General features: G+C 41.3%; 1 protein-coding gene across 3 annotated transcripts in view; it reads left to right on the forward strand.

Annotated features, from left to right (window-relative positions):
- Positions 1–14,763, forward strand: part of LOC116046902 (zinc transporter ZIP11) — a 173,710-nt gene that overhangs the window by 136,006 nt on the left and 22,941 nt on the right. For all 3 annotated transcript variants that reach the window (XM_031295372.2, XM_031295374.2, XM_031295373.2), the window contains exon 6: positions 13,590–13,757. In XM_031295372.2, the coding sequence (XP_031151232.1) occupies positions 13,590–13,757 (168 nt within the window). The remainder of the gene's footprint in view (positions 1–13,589; positions 13,758–14,763) is intronic.

The raw sequence follows: 14,763 nt of genomic DNA on the forward strand, positions 1-14,763 counted from the left end.
GCTGAAATTACTATATTATGTTTGTAATCTCTTTGTTATTGTTTTATTGTTCTGATGCTGCATTACATACATCTATTTTATTTAAATTTTTACATTTTCTCAACTGTCCATTTCACGTGCAGTACATCTTTATTATTTATTAGGTAAGGCAAGGTAGCTTTATTTGTATAGCACATTTCAGCAACAATTCAAAGTGCTTTACATAAAACATTAAAGAGCAGTCAAAACAATTAAAAAATTAAAAACAGATAAAATACGAGAATAAAAGTTACAATCCAGTATAAAAAATTAACAATTATTAAAAGAAAGGCAGCATCCAAAAGAAAGGTCTTCAGCCTTGATTTAAAAGAACTGAGAGTTGCGGCGGACCGGCAGTTTTCTGAGAGTTTGTTCCAGATCTGTGGAGCATAAAAGCTATTAGGCAGTCCTTTTGTCAGTCCTAGGTTACGGTGACATAATTTTTAGACATGCCACTGCTTCCACTCTCAAACCCCTGGACTCGGTTTGTCACTCTGCCCTCAGATTCATCACGGGAGATCCCTATGACACCCACCACTGTACTCTGTATAACAAAGTTGGTTGGACCTCTCTGGCACAAAGGCATGAAAAAACAATTGTCTTTTCATCCATAAAACTCTTGTTGGACTGTCACCACCATATATAGCATTTGCACGTTTTAAGATTGTAATTTCATATCACTTCACTTCTGTGTGTGATTGTTTGCATTGAGTATTATTTACTTGGTTTGTGCGTCATGTTTTATGTGTCTTACATCTCAGGCATCATTGAAAATGAGGGAAACCGCAATGATTTCCGAGGTTCTTAAATAAAGGTTATGATTGATTATCATTACACTTTACTTGAAGGTATCTACATAAGAGTGACATGACACTGTCATGAACGTGTCATAAACATTCTAAACAAATCATAAACGTTCATGACCTAACGCTTCTTTTAGTAAGTGTCATTCGGTTTTTGTCATGACAAGTTATGGTTAGGGTTAGGGTTCATGTGTCATGACAGTGTCATGTGTTTAATGACATTCTCATGTCACTCTTATGTAGATACCTTCAAGTAAAGTGTTACCTTATCTTTCTTTCTGTTTGATTATCTATCATATCCATACATACGGGCATCCAAAAAAACTGTAACCCTTATCCCATCAAAAAAACAAATCGAAAAAAAACAGTAAGCCTTATCCCACCAAACAATCAACCAAAGAAAAATGTATCCCCAATCTCCCCAACAAACCAACAAACAAAAACTCTGCCCCTAATCCACCCAACTAACCAACAAAAAGAAACAAAACTCTAATTCTAAAAAACAATCCAACGGATTATCATAGGAATGAAAAGCTCAGTTGTGTAGCTAATAACATTAGTGATGTTCCATATATGTGTGCCAGTAACCATGTAAGTAAGCCAACATACACTATACCAAGCACTGGAGCTGGCACACCTGAATGGAATGCATCAAATATTAATGTCACAAGCTACACCTGTGCCAAGTGAACACGCACATCATCTAATTAGCCTCATGTGGAGGAGCAGACTAGCAGAATGTCCTCCCCATTGAGGATTTCCCTAAGTAGGTATTTTTCTTCTGGTAGGTTAATAATGGGATTAGTGCCGGCAGATATTGTATCATATTGCATAAATCATTCTTGGTCATGGCCACATTAAGCCGTGACTTAACCAAATGAGTTCATTAAATTAATTGCAAATTCAGATTGAGAAGGCGCACTTTTAAATTGAATGTATTGGCTTGAAAGTCAATTTAATTATTATTGAATTTAATGTTTTCAGAGTTGGGCATAACTATAAACTGTTTAGGGATTTAAGACCATAGTTAAGAAAAATAGAAATTCACAAGCCTCCATTCTATCGGCGTATTTACTTTGGACACCAAGATGGAGAAAATGGAACACACAAGGCACAAAAAAATATTTGAGTTGGGAACAATACATGACCCCAAAGTAACAAATGGCCCTTCAGAAACACCATGGACCAAGCTTTGTACAGCTGCTGTTCCATTCAGTGGATGGATGTAGGAGAGCTTTGTGGTCACAATAGTTAGTAGATATTCATGCCAGGCTGAAATAATTAGTTGGCACTTGTTTATTGGCTCTGTCATTGGACAGTCACTCAGTCCAGTGAGTGAGTTTTCTTCTCTGGTATTTCTCTCTGCAGGACTCTGAAGATACAATCTGGGTTCACTTGATTACTTACAGTATTGTATTTTTAGGTGGTAGACCTTTGCTGACCTGTACTATAGAGCTCAACAGTGTGTGGTCCAGAAGTGAACATCCCATTAATTTTCTCCAAAAGGTAAACTCACCACAAGCTACGAAATTGTAAAAACAAAGGTTTATGCTTTTGTAGAAGCCACAAGTCATGATGTCCCACAATCCGAAGCTTACCAGTGATAGTCTTTGATAAGTGGAGCTCGCTGTTACCATGGAAATGTTTCCTGAGCCCATGGACAGCTATAGCGAGCTGCTACCACTGAAGTCTATGATCGCTTATGTACACAGTCTTGTACCTTGGCCTTTTTTGCCGAATCAAATGGTCTATGATAACGATTTATCTTGTAGCCGGTTGGCTTGGTTTCAGGCTTCAAACTCCTTATATAATCATTTAATGAAACATCAATGAAGATTAATTGAATGGGGAAAATCACTTGACAACCAGAGCTGTTCAAAAAGTGGGTGGTCGCTGTTGAGCTCTATTGTTTAATCAACTTCTTCAGATATTCTCCTGCCTCACTGCCACCCTGTGCCACACTGTTTTTATCTCCTCTTCCTCTTCCTTCAGTATCCCTCCTCTCTCTTTCTCTCCCATCACTTACCTCTTACACTGACCCGCAATGCTCTCCAACCGTCTCTCTTTATTTTCCTCAGTGTTTCTCCTGCTGTTACTCTGTCATGGAAACCCATCTTTCTACCTCATCTTTCCTGCCTCAGTCTATTTTCCATCATTTTTTCTCTAAATTTAATATATCGTATGTCTGCATCTGTTTAAATCCATCCAACCCTGTCTATCCATGGTTATGTTTGACTGACAGAATCTGCATCAATGTAAAGGCCCATTAGCTTCTCTACTGCAGATAATGTCAGCGACCAGTACCTTTCACTGCCTGACTAACAAAAATAAATGTGGGTTGTCAAAAACCAATACCAAAGTGATTTATTTTCCTTAGATCGCTCCTTCTTATCTTTCATATTTATCATGCTAGTATATGCAGTGTTTAGCCTTCAGGTACCGATTTTGTTTTACTGCAGTAAAACTTTTGACTGCAGCACTTTTTTTGAGTTCACAGAATCAAAACTATGAACAAGCTATGTGAACATCCCATTGAGAACACTCGATGAGAAATGACCTTAAGCACTCCTGAGCGCTAGAGCTGCTAGCCAGCGGTAGAACACTCTGATAATGCTGAGCAGCTCCCAGGAAGCTGACAGTGGGTGGTTGGGGTTACTGGCTGAAAGTGGAGTCACGATCACAGCTGAAAGGGAGCAAGTGGGCTTTGTCAGTTTTGACAAGAATAGGCTTAGATGTTGCCATGTATCAGGCTGCCTTCATTTAGTTTTTGTGCACTGATGATCAAGCAGATTATTTGACACAGGGAATACTTAAGGCTGATTTATGGTTGTATATATAGGCTCTACGCAGGGCCTACTCCGTAGCCTAGGTAAGTGGCTTACGCTGTTGTGAGGATTTATACTTGGTGTGACTGCGTCGTTCTAGCTTGTCTCTTTGAGTGAATAGCAGAGCCAGTACAAAGTGTGTGTGTGTGTGTGTGAGAGAGACAGAGAGCGACAGGGTTTATCTCCGGAGCGAGTACCGACTCCGGCGGTGGGGACAGAGAAACAAAGTGTGTCCCCTGTGCTTTCTGGATAGTTGCATGTCAGGCTACAGCGTAGGGTCCGTAGATTCATCGCATAACTATAAATCAAGCTTTAGTGATGAAGCCTGAAACTAGTACTCGTAAATAAATATATTAATAATATATATGTATTTATTATTATTCACTTTTAGGAGCCAGCACCCAGCCTTCAATGCTTTCTAAGTATCTACGTGAGTTGAGCGCGTCCAGTCCTATTTTTTGTCCACTACTAATATAATCATTCCGTCTCGATCATGTAAAATGTATACTGTTTAGAACACGTCGCATTACAAGATTCATTCGGTTGACGTTAGGGCTGAACGATTAATTGCATTTGCGATAATATCGCGATATGTTAAAACGCGATTTCCTAATCGCAAAGGCTGCGATTTGGTCACATGACTCGCGAGAGCAAATCAGTCTGCACTCCGCAGAGAAAGCATCAACTTAGCATGCTAATGCTACGTCGTACCTTGAACTGATTTCTGTCATTCAAACAACTCTGAGTTGTAGTTTAAAACTTTTACAGCCATTTTAATAAAATGAAGGGTTTTATTCTGGTTCGAGTCCATACGTGCAGTTAATGGATACAGACACGCAGAACTGAAGGCTCGGTTGGCAACTAGCTGTGATTAGCGGTTAGCTCCATTATAAAGATATGAGTGGAGGAGCTGCCACTGAGAGGGGTAACAACCAGACTCTGATAAATGACGTTCGGGGAGCTTTCACAGCAGTGTGGCCGCGGTGTTTCAACGGTTTTATTAGTACAGTTAATCCCACGGCAAGAACACCAGCAACTAGCTAACGCAACGATAGCCTCTCTGAACAAGTGCACACGGCCGCAGCACGCAACTTCCCGAGGGGGAGGGGCTGGAGGCAGCTCCTCTGTGCACTGTAAAAAAAAAAAAAAAAAATACACTGTTTTGTGTGTGTGTGTGTGTGTGTGTGTGTGTGTGTGTGTGTGTATATATAAACTATAATTTTACTTTTTTAACTGTCTAGTGTGTAATTGTGTGTTGTTCATACTATAAAATGATTTATTTATTGTTTGTCTTTGTTGAATAATACAGAAGACAAAGCTTAAAAAAATAATCGAATCGAAATTGCAATATTTGGGAAAAAAATCGCAATTAGATTATTTTCAAAAATCGTTCAGCCCTAGTTGACGTTCCACTTCCGGGATTGCTCCAGTGGCAGGAAATTCCGCCTGATGCATGTATTTTGTTATTTCCCTTCCGCTTTCTTTGTGTTGGAATTTTAATTTCTGGTGGATTTATGAGGACTATGGTTAACTGCACCTCAGATCTCTGCAGGGTAAATCCAGACAGCTAGCTAGACTATCTGTCCAATCTGAGTTTTCTGTTGCACGACTATTTTACAGCGGTTACGACTGGCGCTTAGCGCCGCCCAAGCTGACTGTGATTGGTTTAAAGTAATGCCAATAAACCAGAGCACGTTTTTCTCCCATTCTGTAATGCCGTGTGGACTAACCAGACCCGCAGTGCTGTGGAGGAAGGTCTAGAAATGCGAGACTATTGGATTTGTAACTCAAATGGAATTTCTGACATAGAATTACATTATGAGATACAGTTTAAGTTTAATAATAGGAATGTCACCGAGAGCCAGGACAGAGCTGTGTAGGTGAAGCGTGACACATAAGAAGATGAGGAGGAGGACAAGGAGGTGGAGGGTGATTAAGGTTGAGCATTGAAGGGGGAACAAAAAATAAGGATTTAGGGTCAGCAGGCCAGTGCCAAGAAGAGGGATGAAAGAGTTTAACTTGGGGGTTCTGGAGGTAGAAATCACCATCAGCTCCGACAGACAGAGGGAACAGAGGAGAGGGGAGGACACAGAACTGAACTGAGAAAGAGAAATGTTTTTTTTATTTTTTATTCCAAATAACTAAAATATTTTATAGCTAATTTTATTGTCAAGGAGAATGTGTGTGTATGTGTGTTTTCAAAGGTGAGTGAGGGCAGTGGAAGACTTCCACTGCAGAATGCTAATCATCTATATAAAGTATTTCCACCCACCTGTCAATCAAAGTAACAGGCTACTTTCAAAGTGTTTGGAGGAGAATGAAAAATATGCTCTGTGTGTGTGTGTGTGTGTGTGTGTGTGTGCGCGTGCGTGCGTGTGTGTGCGTGCATGCATGTGTATGTGTATGTGCGTGTGTGTGTGTGCATATATCTATATCTCTAGTTACTGTAAATCTAAGCTACCAACTGGGAAGTAGTTTTCAGCTAAACCTCCTTGTGGTAATTAAATTAGGATGTGGGTGATTTTTATTTTGTGTGTCTCCTATAATACCTCCTTGCAGAAATTTCCTATCACATTTATGTTTGCCAACAGATGCACGGTCTGGTTTAATGAAAATCTAAATGATTTGTTATGATCTAGTTTTTTTTCTTCACTTCTTCCCTGTGAAGGGGATTAGAATTTCAAATGTAGTACTTACATTACAGTAACTGATCTAGGTAAGGTGCCTTTGACATTTTGTCTCTCACTGTGTCTGTTGTCTTACTGGGAACACTTATTGGCTTGGTGCTGGAGGTCTAGGTAAGCGGTTAAACCGCCTGACTCTGTCCAGATTAAGCTTGATTTGAGCTCTAAAGTTGTTGTCACTGACCAATTTTAAAATTGGGCCTAATTAATAAAGACATACTGTACATAGAAATACATAGATGCAAAACAAAAACCTGCTCCCTGCTAGTTCTCAACTATAGCACACACCAACTATAGCACACACTGACAGAAACTGACAGTCATCAATCAAATCAAATCAATTTTGTAGCATACAGGCCAGTGGAACCAATCCCAAGAACGTCAGTAAAAGACCTACAGACGAAACTGAGGAAAAGCCAAAAAAATTAGAAATTACAATACAAATCCGTTAATCCATTGGCAAGAGGACAAATACTATAAAGAGCAATCTCTCTTGGCCAAATATTCCCCAGGGAAAGTAAAAATTCAATGAATCTTAAAGATACCCCAGCAAACTGCCCTTTCCCTTCATCTGATTTAGTCTACCAAAATGAAATAGCAAAAATGGAACTGTGCAGACAAGGCTTCCTCTCCAAACAAAGTGGCTCAATGGAAGGAAGCAGACAAGAGTCGGGGCTCCGTGCCCACTCATGTACCTACAGCAACAACATCTAGTCACTAATCAGACCGGTCATTGAAATACAAGAGCACACTCAGAAACTGAAGTGCTTGAAAGCAGCTTCAGTGATCATATAATCCCAAAGCAAAAAGAACTAACCCTAAATCCTAAATAACTCGGAAAACCAATTTCAAAGAATCCTGCCAGATGTTTTTCAAAGCTACAGAGACTATAGATGCTGGGGGGTTCACCAGGCCAGGTTTGGAAAGAATGTTAGAAAGCTGACAGCTTCTTATAGCTGACAGATGTACAATGAGTTTTCTATAAAAATGTAACAAGGACTGAACTTAAAGGATAAGTCTGGTGATATTCTATTGTATGTTATTGCCAACAAAGCCCATAAAAAAACCAAACCCAACAGTGAATTACTAAAAGTATTTGTAGCCAAGCCTCATACTGTATATCTTATTCCGCTGTGCCATAAAGCTCCATTGTTGTCCAGAAACTATTAAAGGTCCAAATGTAACACTGACAGCTAGCGTTTAAAATAGTTACTGCAGTCCAAATTCAAAATAACTGGAGAGAGTTGTCTCAAAGTTCACGGAGGTTGCCAGGTTGAGAACACAGCATCATTGTTGCTAGACGCTAGTCTCACATAGCCAGATATTACTCCACAGCACAGCGTAGTAGCTAACGTTAGATGCTGGCTTTGTGGACAGTCATAAAAGCCTGTGCTCACGCAGAGCTCTTTATCCGTTTGACAACCCTTTCTCGGCTTAAAATTACGGCAACAGCCGCTAAAAACACCACCACCTCGCCGTCCTCTCTACCCGACTGCCAGACACACTTCCTTGCGTGTCACTTGCTTCGGCCACTGAAGAGGCTACATGCAGTAAAACCGGGCGAGGCTCGCTTGCCTGGTTCTCCAGTAACGTTAGCAGCCATAGCGTGTTAGCATGCTGGCGTTAGCCAGGACCAGACGGGTCACTTCACCTACTGTGTCTCAATTATTTTGCGAGTAACTAACTCGAATACTCTATATAATTGTTGAAATGAATATAAAATGCCCATCCCTTGTAGCCGTGATAAATAAGCCTGAAGCTAATGCTTACTTGTACACAAGAGGAAATTAGCCAACTTGGCGTCCTTTTGGGCTCTAAGCTGTCTCCATCTTTCAAATACATCTCCAATATTTACCTGGGGTTTGTTACGTCTCTGGTCACGCAACTGTTAGAAACAGTTTTTTTTTTAAGTCGGGTAGAATCTATTTCAGTTAATCCCGTTCGTTTGTTTGCTGCTTCCATGGCTGTACTACAGCTGTAGCGCGCTGGGTTTGAGTTTTTACAGGTATATCTGGCAACCCAGCCTGGCTGTTAAACTGGGCAGTAAATACCAACGCACAGGCCAAAACACAAACAAACATTCCGTCACGGAACATAAATTTCAAAGGATAAAATACTGGCTTTAGCATTGTTGTCAGAATCAGCTTAGCATAGTATTATCATAGTTTCCTTAAAGCTATAGTGCGTAGTTTCTGTCGCCCCCATGAGGAATTGCAACGACAACAAAACTGTCGGCGCGTCCACGTGATACAAGCCTTCCGTGACTGTGCACTAAAGTTATGCACTAAAGCTTTAATATCTGATGACATATTGTGGTCATTGTTGGATTTAATACTGTAAATATATTACATATTGCACCTTTAAGGGCCTTTTCTCACCTGAAAGTCCGACCGTTTTTTTTTTAAGTTGCATACATTTGATCTGTTTAGTTTTGGTTTCACACTGCAGATATGCAATTGCACTGAAGAACTATACATGACATAACTACGTTCCTGTCATCATATACGTGAGCCCCGTTTCCCGATACTTGAAATTGATTGGTTTGTAGACAGGCTTCCCCTTCCTCTCCTATCCAACCCTCTTTTGTTGTATTACCTCTTCTCGGAGGAGCTACGGCAGTTATTCAGAGACAAACTGAAACTATACGCTGTGCATTTCTACTAGGGCTGCTCCCTCTTAGTCGATTAGTCGACTAATCGGTCGTTTTGGTCTTAGTCAACTAAGATTTCTTTAGTTGATTAGTCATGTTTTATGCTTTTTTCATGCTGAATGACTTATTTCCAAGAAATGTACAAGCACATCTCTGGTAAACACAAGAATTAAAGTGGTGCTTTTGCATGACTCTTTGCGGAGAAACTCAGATTTACAGATCTGTCGATTAAATCAACTAATCGATTAGTCGATACAATTGAATGAGTGTTAGTCGACTAAGAATTTCTTCAATCGAGCACAGCCCTAATTTCTACCACTTCAGTAAACTGCCAATTTATTCTCTGCTCTGATAGCCGACAGCTGTCTGCTTTGAGCACATCTACCGCCACTGTCTCTTACATACACACTAAGTACTGAGCTATTCCTTAAGGACCTATGCTTCTATTATTTCACGACAATAGCCTTCCAGAACTGCAGGTGCATTCTTGGCGTATTGCTATGTTGAGGCAGTGGAAAGTGATCTGATTTAGAAAGTAGTCTAAAGTCAATAACGCAACATTTCATTGTTATTTTAACAGCGCATTAATAAAATGCGCCTAGGCTTGTGCACAGCGCGCACACACTATGCTTGTTACACACACAGGGACACGCAGCAGCACAAAAATAAAAATATTGCAATGTGAAATAGTATTATGATATGATCTGCTTGCTCGCTTTCACTTCGCCATCACGATAGCAATGCGCCAAGATACAAACGCGCCTGGCTTTTAAAGGGAATTGGAGATGACACTCATTGTTTTTTTGGTTACGCCCAAAACACACCTATGATTAATTATGACACTAAGTACAACCCTTTTGAACCATGCGCCTGGCGCACGGACACTTTTTTCTGCCGTTAAACTAGCAAAAGTGGATTCGTACACGCTCTAAACGCACCTGCGCCAGGTGCTTCACGCCGTGCGCTTAGATCGTTAAAATAAAAATGTCTTTTTTTCGGACCATATTTTGGCTGTTGTCCAGAGGAGGTTTCACACCTGTAATTTTGGTTTGGATCAAACTAAGACGTCCGGACCAAAGAGGAAGTGTGAAAGTGCCCTAAAAGACATCAGTGTGTTAAAAATATACCAGTATTGGGTTTTATTACAGCGTACGCTATGCTAGTCCTGTAAATACTCACTCAAAATCTATATTCATTGGAATTGAAAATAGTCCCCAGCAAATGTTTCTCAAACAGGAGGAAATTGAACAAGAGTGAGAGAGAAAGAACAGGCTTAGCTTTGAATTCATTTAATATTGACTTCCCCTAATGCAAACCACTGACATATTAATATTCAAGTTCTGTGAGAGCCATTTCACCCCCACTTATGACAGTCCTCCTGGCCTCGGCCTCAACCTGACAGGCTGTCTTGTCAGGTTTACTGTATGTGGCTCCTGTTATGTCTCATTATCTTGATTCAGTGCAGCTCAAGTCTGCCTTTTTTATTTTTTGTCCTTTTTTTATTTTAGAAAACTAACAGTTGTTCCAAATTTGTCACGGCCTTGACTATGTGCTAAAGATTTTTTAAGACCTACACCACTGCCATCAGGTGCCGATTCAATATAACCTTGTCATGCACGTGTACCTGCATATAGTATGCATTACCACACACACACACACACACACACACACACGCTCGATGGTGTTTTAAGCCCCCAACGTCTCCTTCCAGGCAGCGCTGCGACCTTTGACTTCAAGGCACCTAACCCTAACCTTAACCCTAACCCTAACCATTGCCTAATCAACTTCAAGGCAGCGCTGCGACCGTTGACTTTAAGGCACCTAACCTTAACCATTGCCTAATCCTAGTGCAGCCCAGGCAGACCAAGTAATGCTGCCACTTTCTCGCCACGTATCCATTCACGTATTTTTATAGACATTTTGAGGATGTCCTTCTTTTCGGCCGGATGTCCGTTACCTTACTCCTTCTTTGTGTTGGAATTTTAAACTCCGGTGGCTTTATGAGGACTATGGTTAACTGCTCCTCAGATCTCTGCAGGGTAAATCCATACAGCTAGCTAGACTATCTGTCCAATCTGAGTTTTCTGTTGCACGACTAAAACAACTTTTGAACGTACACGTTTCACCAAAACAAGTTCCTTCCTGAGGCTATATTGCAGCGGCACCGGGGCTCCGTGCGGCACTTAGTGCCGCCCAAGACAATTACGACTGGTTTAAAGAAATGCCAATAAACCAGAGCACATTTTTTTTCCCATCCCAGAATGCTGTGTGGACTCGCCAGACCTACCCCCTGCAGCGCTGTGGAGGAAGGTCTGGCAATGCACAACTAGAGATAATGTAATCAAATGCATCGACACCACAAAGTGAAAAATGTAAATATTAAGTTGTATCAATACTTCTGTGTCAGTCTCAACACAAAGGGAACAATACATCACCAAGCCTGTGATTTGTGGGTGTAGCTTGCAGCACAGGCTCTTTGTAATGTTTGCACACACACACAGCCCGTAGTTATTGTTAAATGGTTCGAGAAGTTCAATTAAAAAATGGATTTAGGGCTTTTGGCGTTTGAAAGCGTCCACTGGCTGAGGAAGCACCCCAGGCAAACTCCAGATCATTTGACCTTTGCATGTTGGATAATTTAAACTTACAGCCGTCGACACGGCAAAACAAGACACTTGGAATGCACTAATAGAGGTCAATTGCTTGTGTCTGAGAATGCATTTGAGAGGGAGAGAAGGAAGGACGTGGAGGGGAGAGAAAGAGAGATGGAAGAAGATGGGGATTAGAATCATGGATGTATTAAGAGAACTGGATACAGTGTTCGGCGGGAAGCCCCATACATTCCAATGCTCAAAAGCGCATAAAGCAAACATGGAGCTCGGCTCTTCCGCATTGTTGGCCCATAACGCTGGTTGGTTCACGATGGGCATGCGCACTAGCAACAATTTCTTTGCGTTGTCGTAGCAACTGGTAGCAACATGCGCGTTCATGAGCTTCTCTCTCGTGTCTCTTACAAGTGGCAAACTCATGAACTCGCCGTTTTCACTATTATGTTGTGCTACTAGCTAGCTTGCTACTAACTAGCGCTAGCTGTTAGCCTGCAGTTTCGTGAACAAAGCTCATCCGTGGCTTCATCCTTCATCCACGTTACAAGCTTTACAGCATATGTATCATAAGAGAGAACCAAGGCAATGTAATCACTATGTCTGTAGTAACGTTATGTAGGCATATAACTAGCTATGTATAGATCTTAATACAGCCATGCTAGCTACCCCTGATGTTAGCAACTAGCTAGCTAGCTAGCTGATAGCCCGCCAGTTTGGGAAACGCTAATGACGTTACATCCACGTAGCTAACAGGCTTTACAGCATAGCTACATACATCCCTCGGATGTATCATAACTTCACAAGATAATACCATGGACGTATTAATAGAACACATGGTGAATTACAACCATTAGCTATATCCATTATTACAGCTAGCTAGCTACATGAGCTCGGGAGAACAGTCATGTGAGCGGGCGGGCGCAGTCCCGCGGCTCTGCTCGCGTCCACTATGCGCGTTCATCATGCCAAATTTAATGATTTGCTTCTAGTGAATGTTAAAAATGTTAAAAACGTGAAGTTTTAAACAAGGACCCTTTCAGTGTTCGGGCTGGTAAGTTGATATATCCAGAAACAAATTATCCGCTGAAATATAGATGTTTCTTTCGCCATGCAAAGTCTATGTGAAAAGTCTTTCTGGGCCAAGGGGTGCAGTACCACCGTTATCCGCTAAGCCCATGGTGGCTTTTAGACTTGATGCTCTTCCTGGGGGTTTGATTAGAATGGACAGGTTGCAGGAAGGAAAGAGCTAAAGATTATGGAGTCTGCAGTGGTACCACTGAAATGATTACATGCTTAATGGTAATGTTAAATTATAATTAAGAAATGGATATATTAAAAATACTTCATTTGAAAGGGGTGTGCATAACACTGCCATGACACCTGTCATGAAAAAGTCTTTATGAATGCATCACACTGCCTCCCTGATCTCTCTCCGAGACTTCTGTGTCTTTTGTGTGTCTTTGTAGTCTCGACACAATGGATTGTACAAATGGGAATAAAGGCCTGGGAGAGAAGCACAAACCTTGCCTAGTTTCACACTTCTGCACTGGCTAATCACTCTGCAGGGTGGCTGGGATTGGATTGTCTTGTTTGGTAGAGTCACGAAAAGATTGTCTGTTGTCTGTGTTGCCAGTTACCTTGCATGCCAAAATGATGTGGGATACATACTACATTTATCCGTGTATGAATGTTAAACAGTGTTTGCATCATTTTGTTTTCAACATTATTCTGTAACACTTTACTTGAAGGTATCTACACAAGAGTGACGTGACACTGTCATGAACACATGACACAGTCATGACACATGAACTCTAACTCTAACCATAACCATAACCATAACTTCTCATGACAAAAACCGAATGACACTTACTAAAAGAAGCGTTATGTCATAAACGTTTATGACTTGTTTATACAGTTTATGACACGTTCATGACAGGATCATGTCACTCTTATGTAGATACCTTCAAGGAAAGTGTAACCCATTACTCTCCTCTGTCGTGCAGATAAAATAGATAATGGAGATGTGTACCAGAGGAGGAGAGGACCTCATTCGGTCAGCTCAGATGGACAGGAAACAGGAACTAAACAACAGGAAGGGGTTGGGCGGACAGGAAGCAGCTGGCGGCGTATTGTTCTACTCATCGTTGCCATCACCATCCACAACATCCCAGGTGAGTACGAGCCATATGGTTGTCTGAAGCAGCTGCAGTAGGGAATTTGTCAATGTCACTGATGAAAAAGTTTGCTACTGCAGTTAAATTGAATTCTTAGAATACGCTCCCACTCTGTCAATGCTGTTCAGAGAATGTGTCACCCTGCAAAGTCACGAGAGGTTTAAATGTAACTGCAGTTCATTGAGTTCCATATGACTGACTGGGGGTGGGGGAGACAAGTCGTGCATTGAAAATGTTACTTAAAGGTGCAGTAGGTAAGACTTATAAAACTAACTTTCTGTCATATTTGCTGAAACTGACCCTATGTTCCAGTAGAACTACATAAAGCAGGTAATTAAAAAAAAAAATCCAGCTCCTCTGGCACCACCTACAGCCTGTAGTGTGATTTGCAACAAATCCACTGCTCCCTGTTCAGATGCACCAATCAGGGCCAGGGGGGGTGTCTAACTGTATGTCAATCACTGCTCATCCACACGCATTCATTCCAAGCCCCCAGGAAGAGCGCCGAGTCTAAAAGCCACCATGGCCTTAGCGGATAACGGTGGTACTGCACCCCATGGCCCAGAAAGACTTTTCACATAGACTTTGCATGGCGAAAGAAACGTCTATATTTCAGCGGATAATTTGTTTCTGGGTATATCAACTTACCAGCCCGAACACTGAAAGGGTCCTTGTTTAAAACGTTACGTTTTTAACATTTTTAACATTCACTAGAAGCGAATCCAGAATTATTAAATTTGGCATGATGAACGCGCATAGTGGATGCGAGCAGAGCCGCGGGACTGCGCCCGCCCGCTCACATGACTGTTCTCCCTAGCTCATGTAGCTAGCTGTAATAATGGATATAGCTAATGGTTGTAATTCACCGTGTTTTATGAATACGTTCATGGTATTATCTTATGAAGTCATGATACATCCCAGGGATGTATGTATGTAGCTGCTGTAAAGCCTGTTAGCTACGTGGATGTAACGTCATTAGCGTTTCCCAAACGGGCTATCGGCT

The sequence above is a fragment of the Sander lucioperca genome, chromosome 22, assembly GCF_008315115.2.
Source record: "Sander lucioperca isolate FBNREF2018 chromosome 22, SLUC_FBN_1.2, whole genome shotgun sequence".
In the NCBI taxonomy this organism is placed as follows: Eukaryota; Metazoa; Chordata; class Actinopteri; order Perciformes; family Percidae; genus Sander; species Sander lucioperca.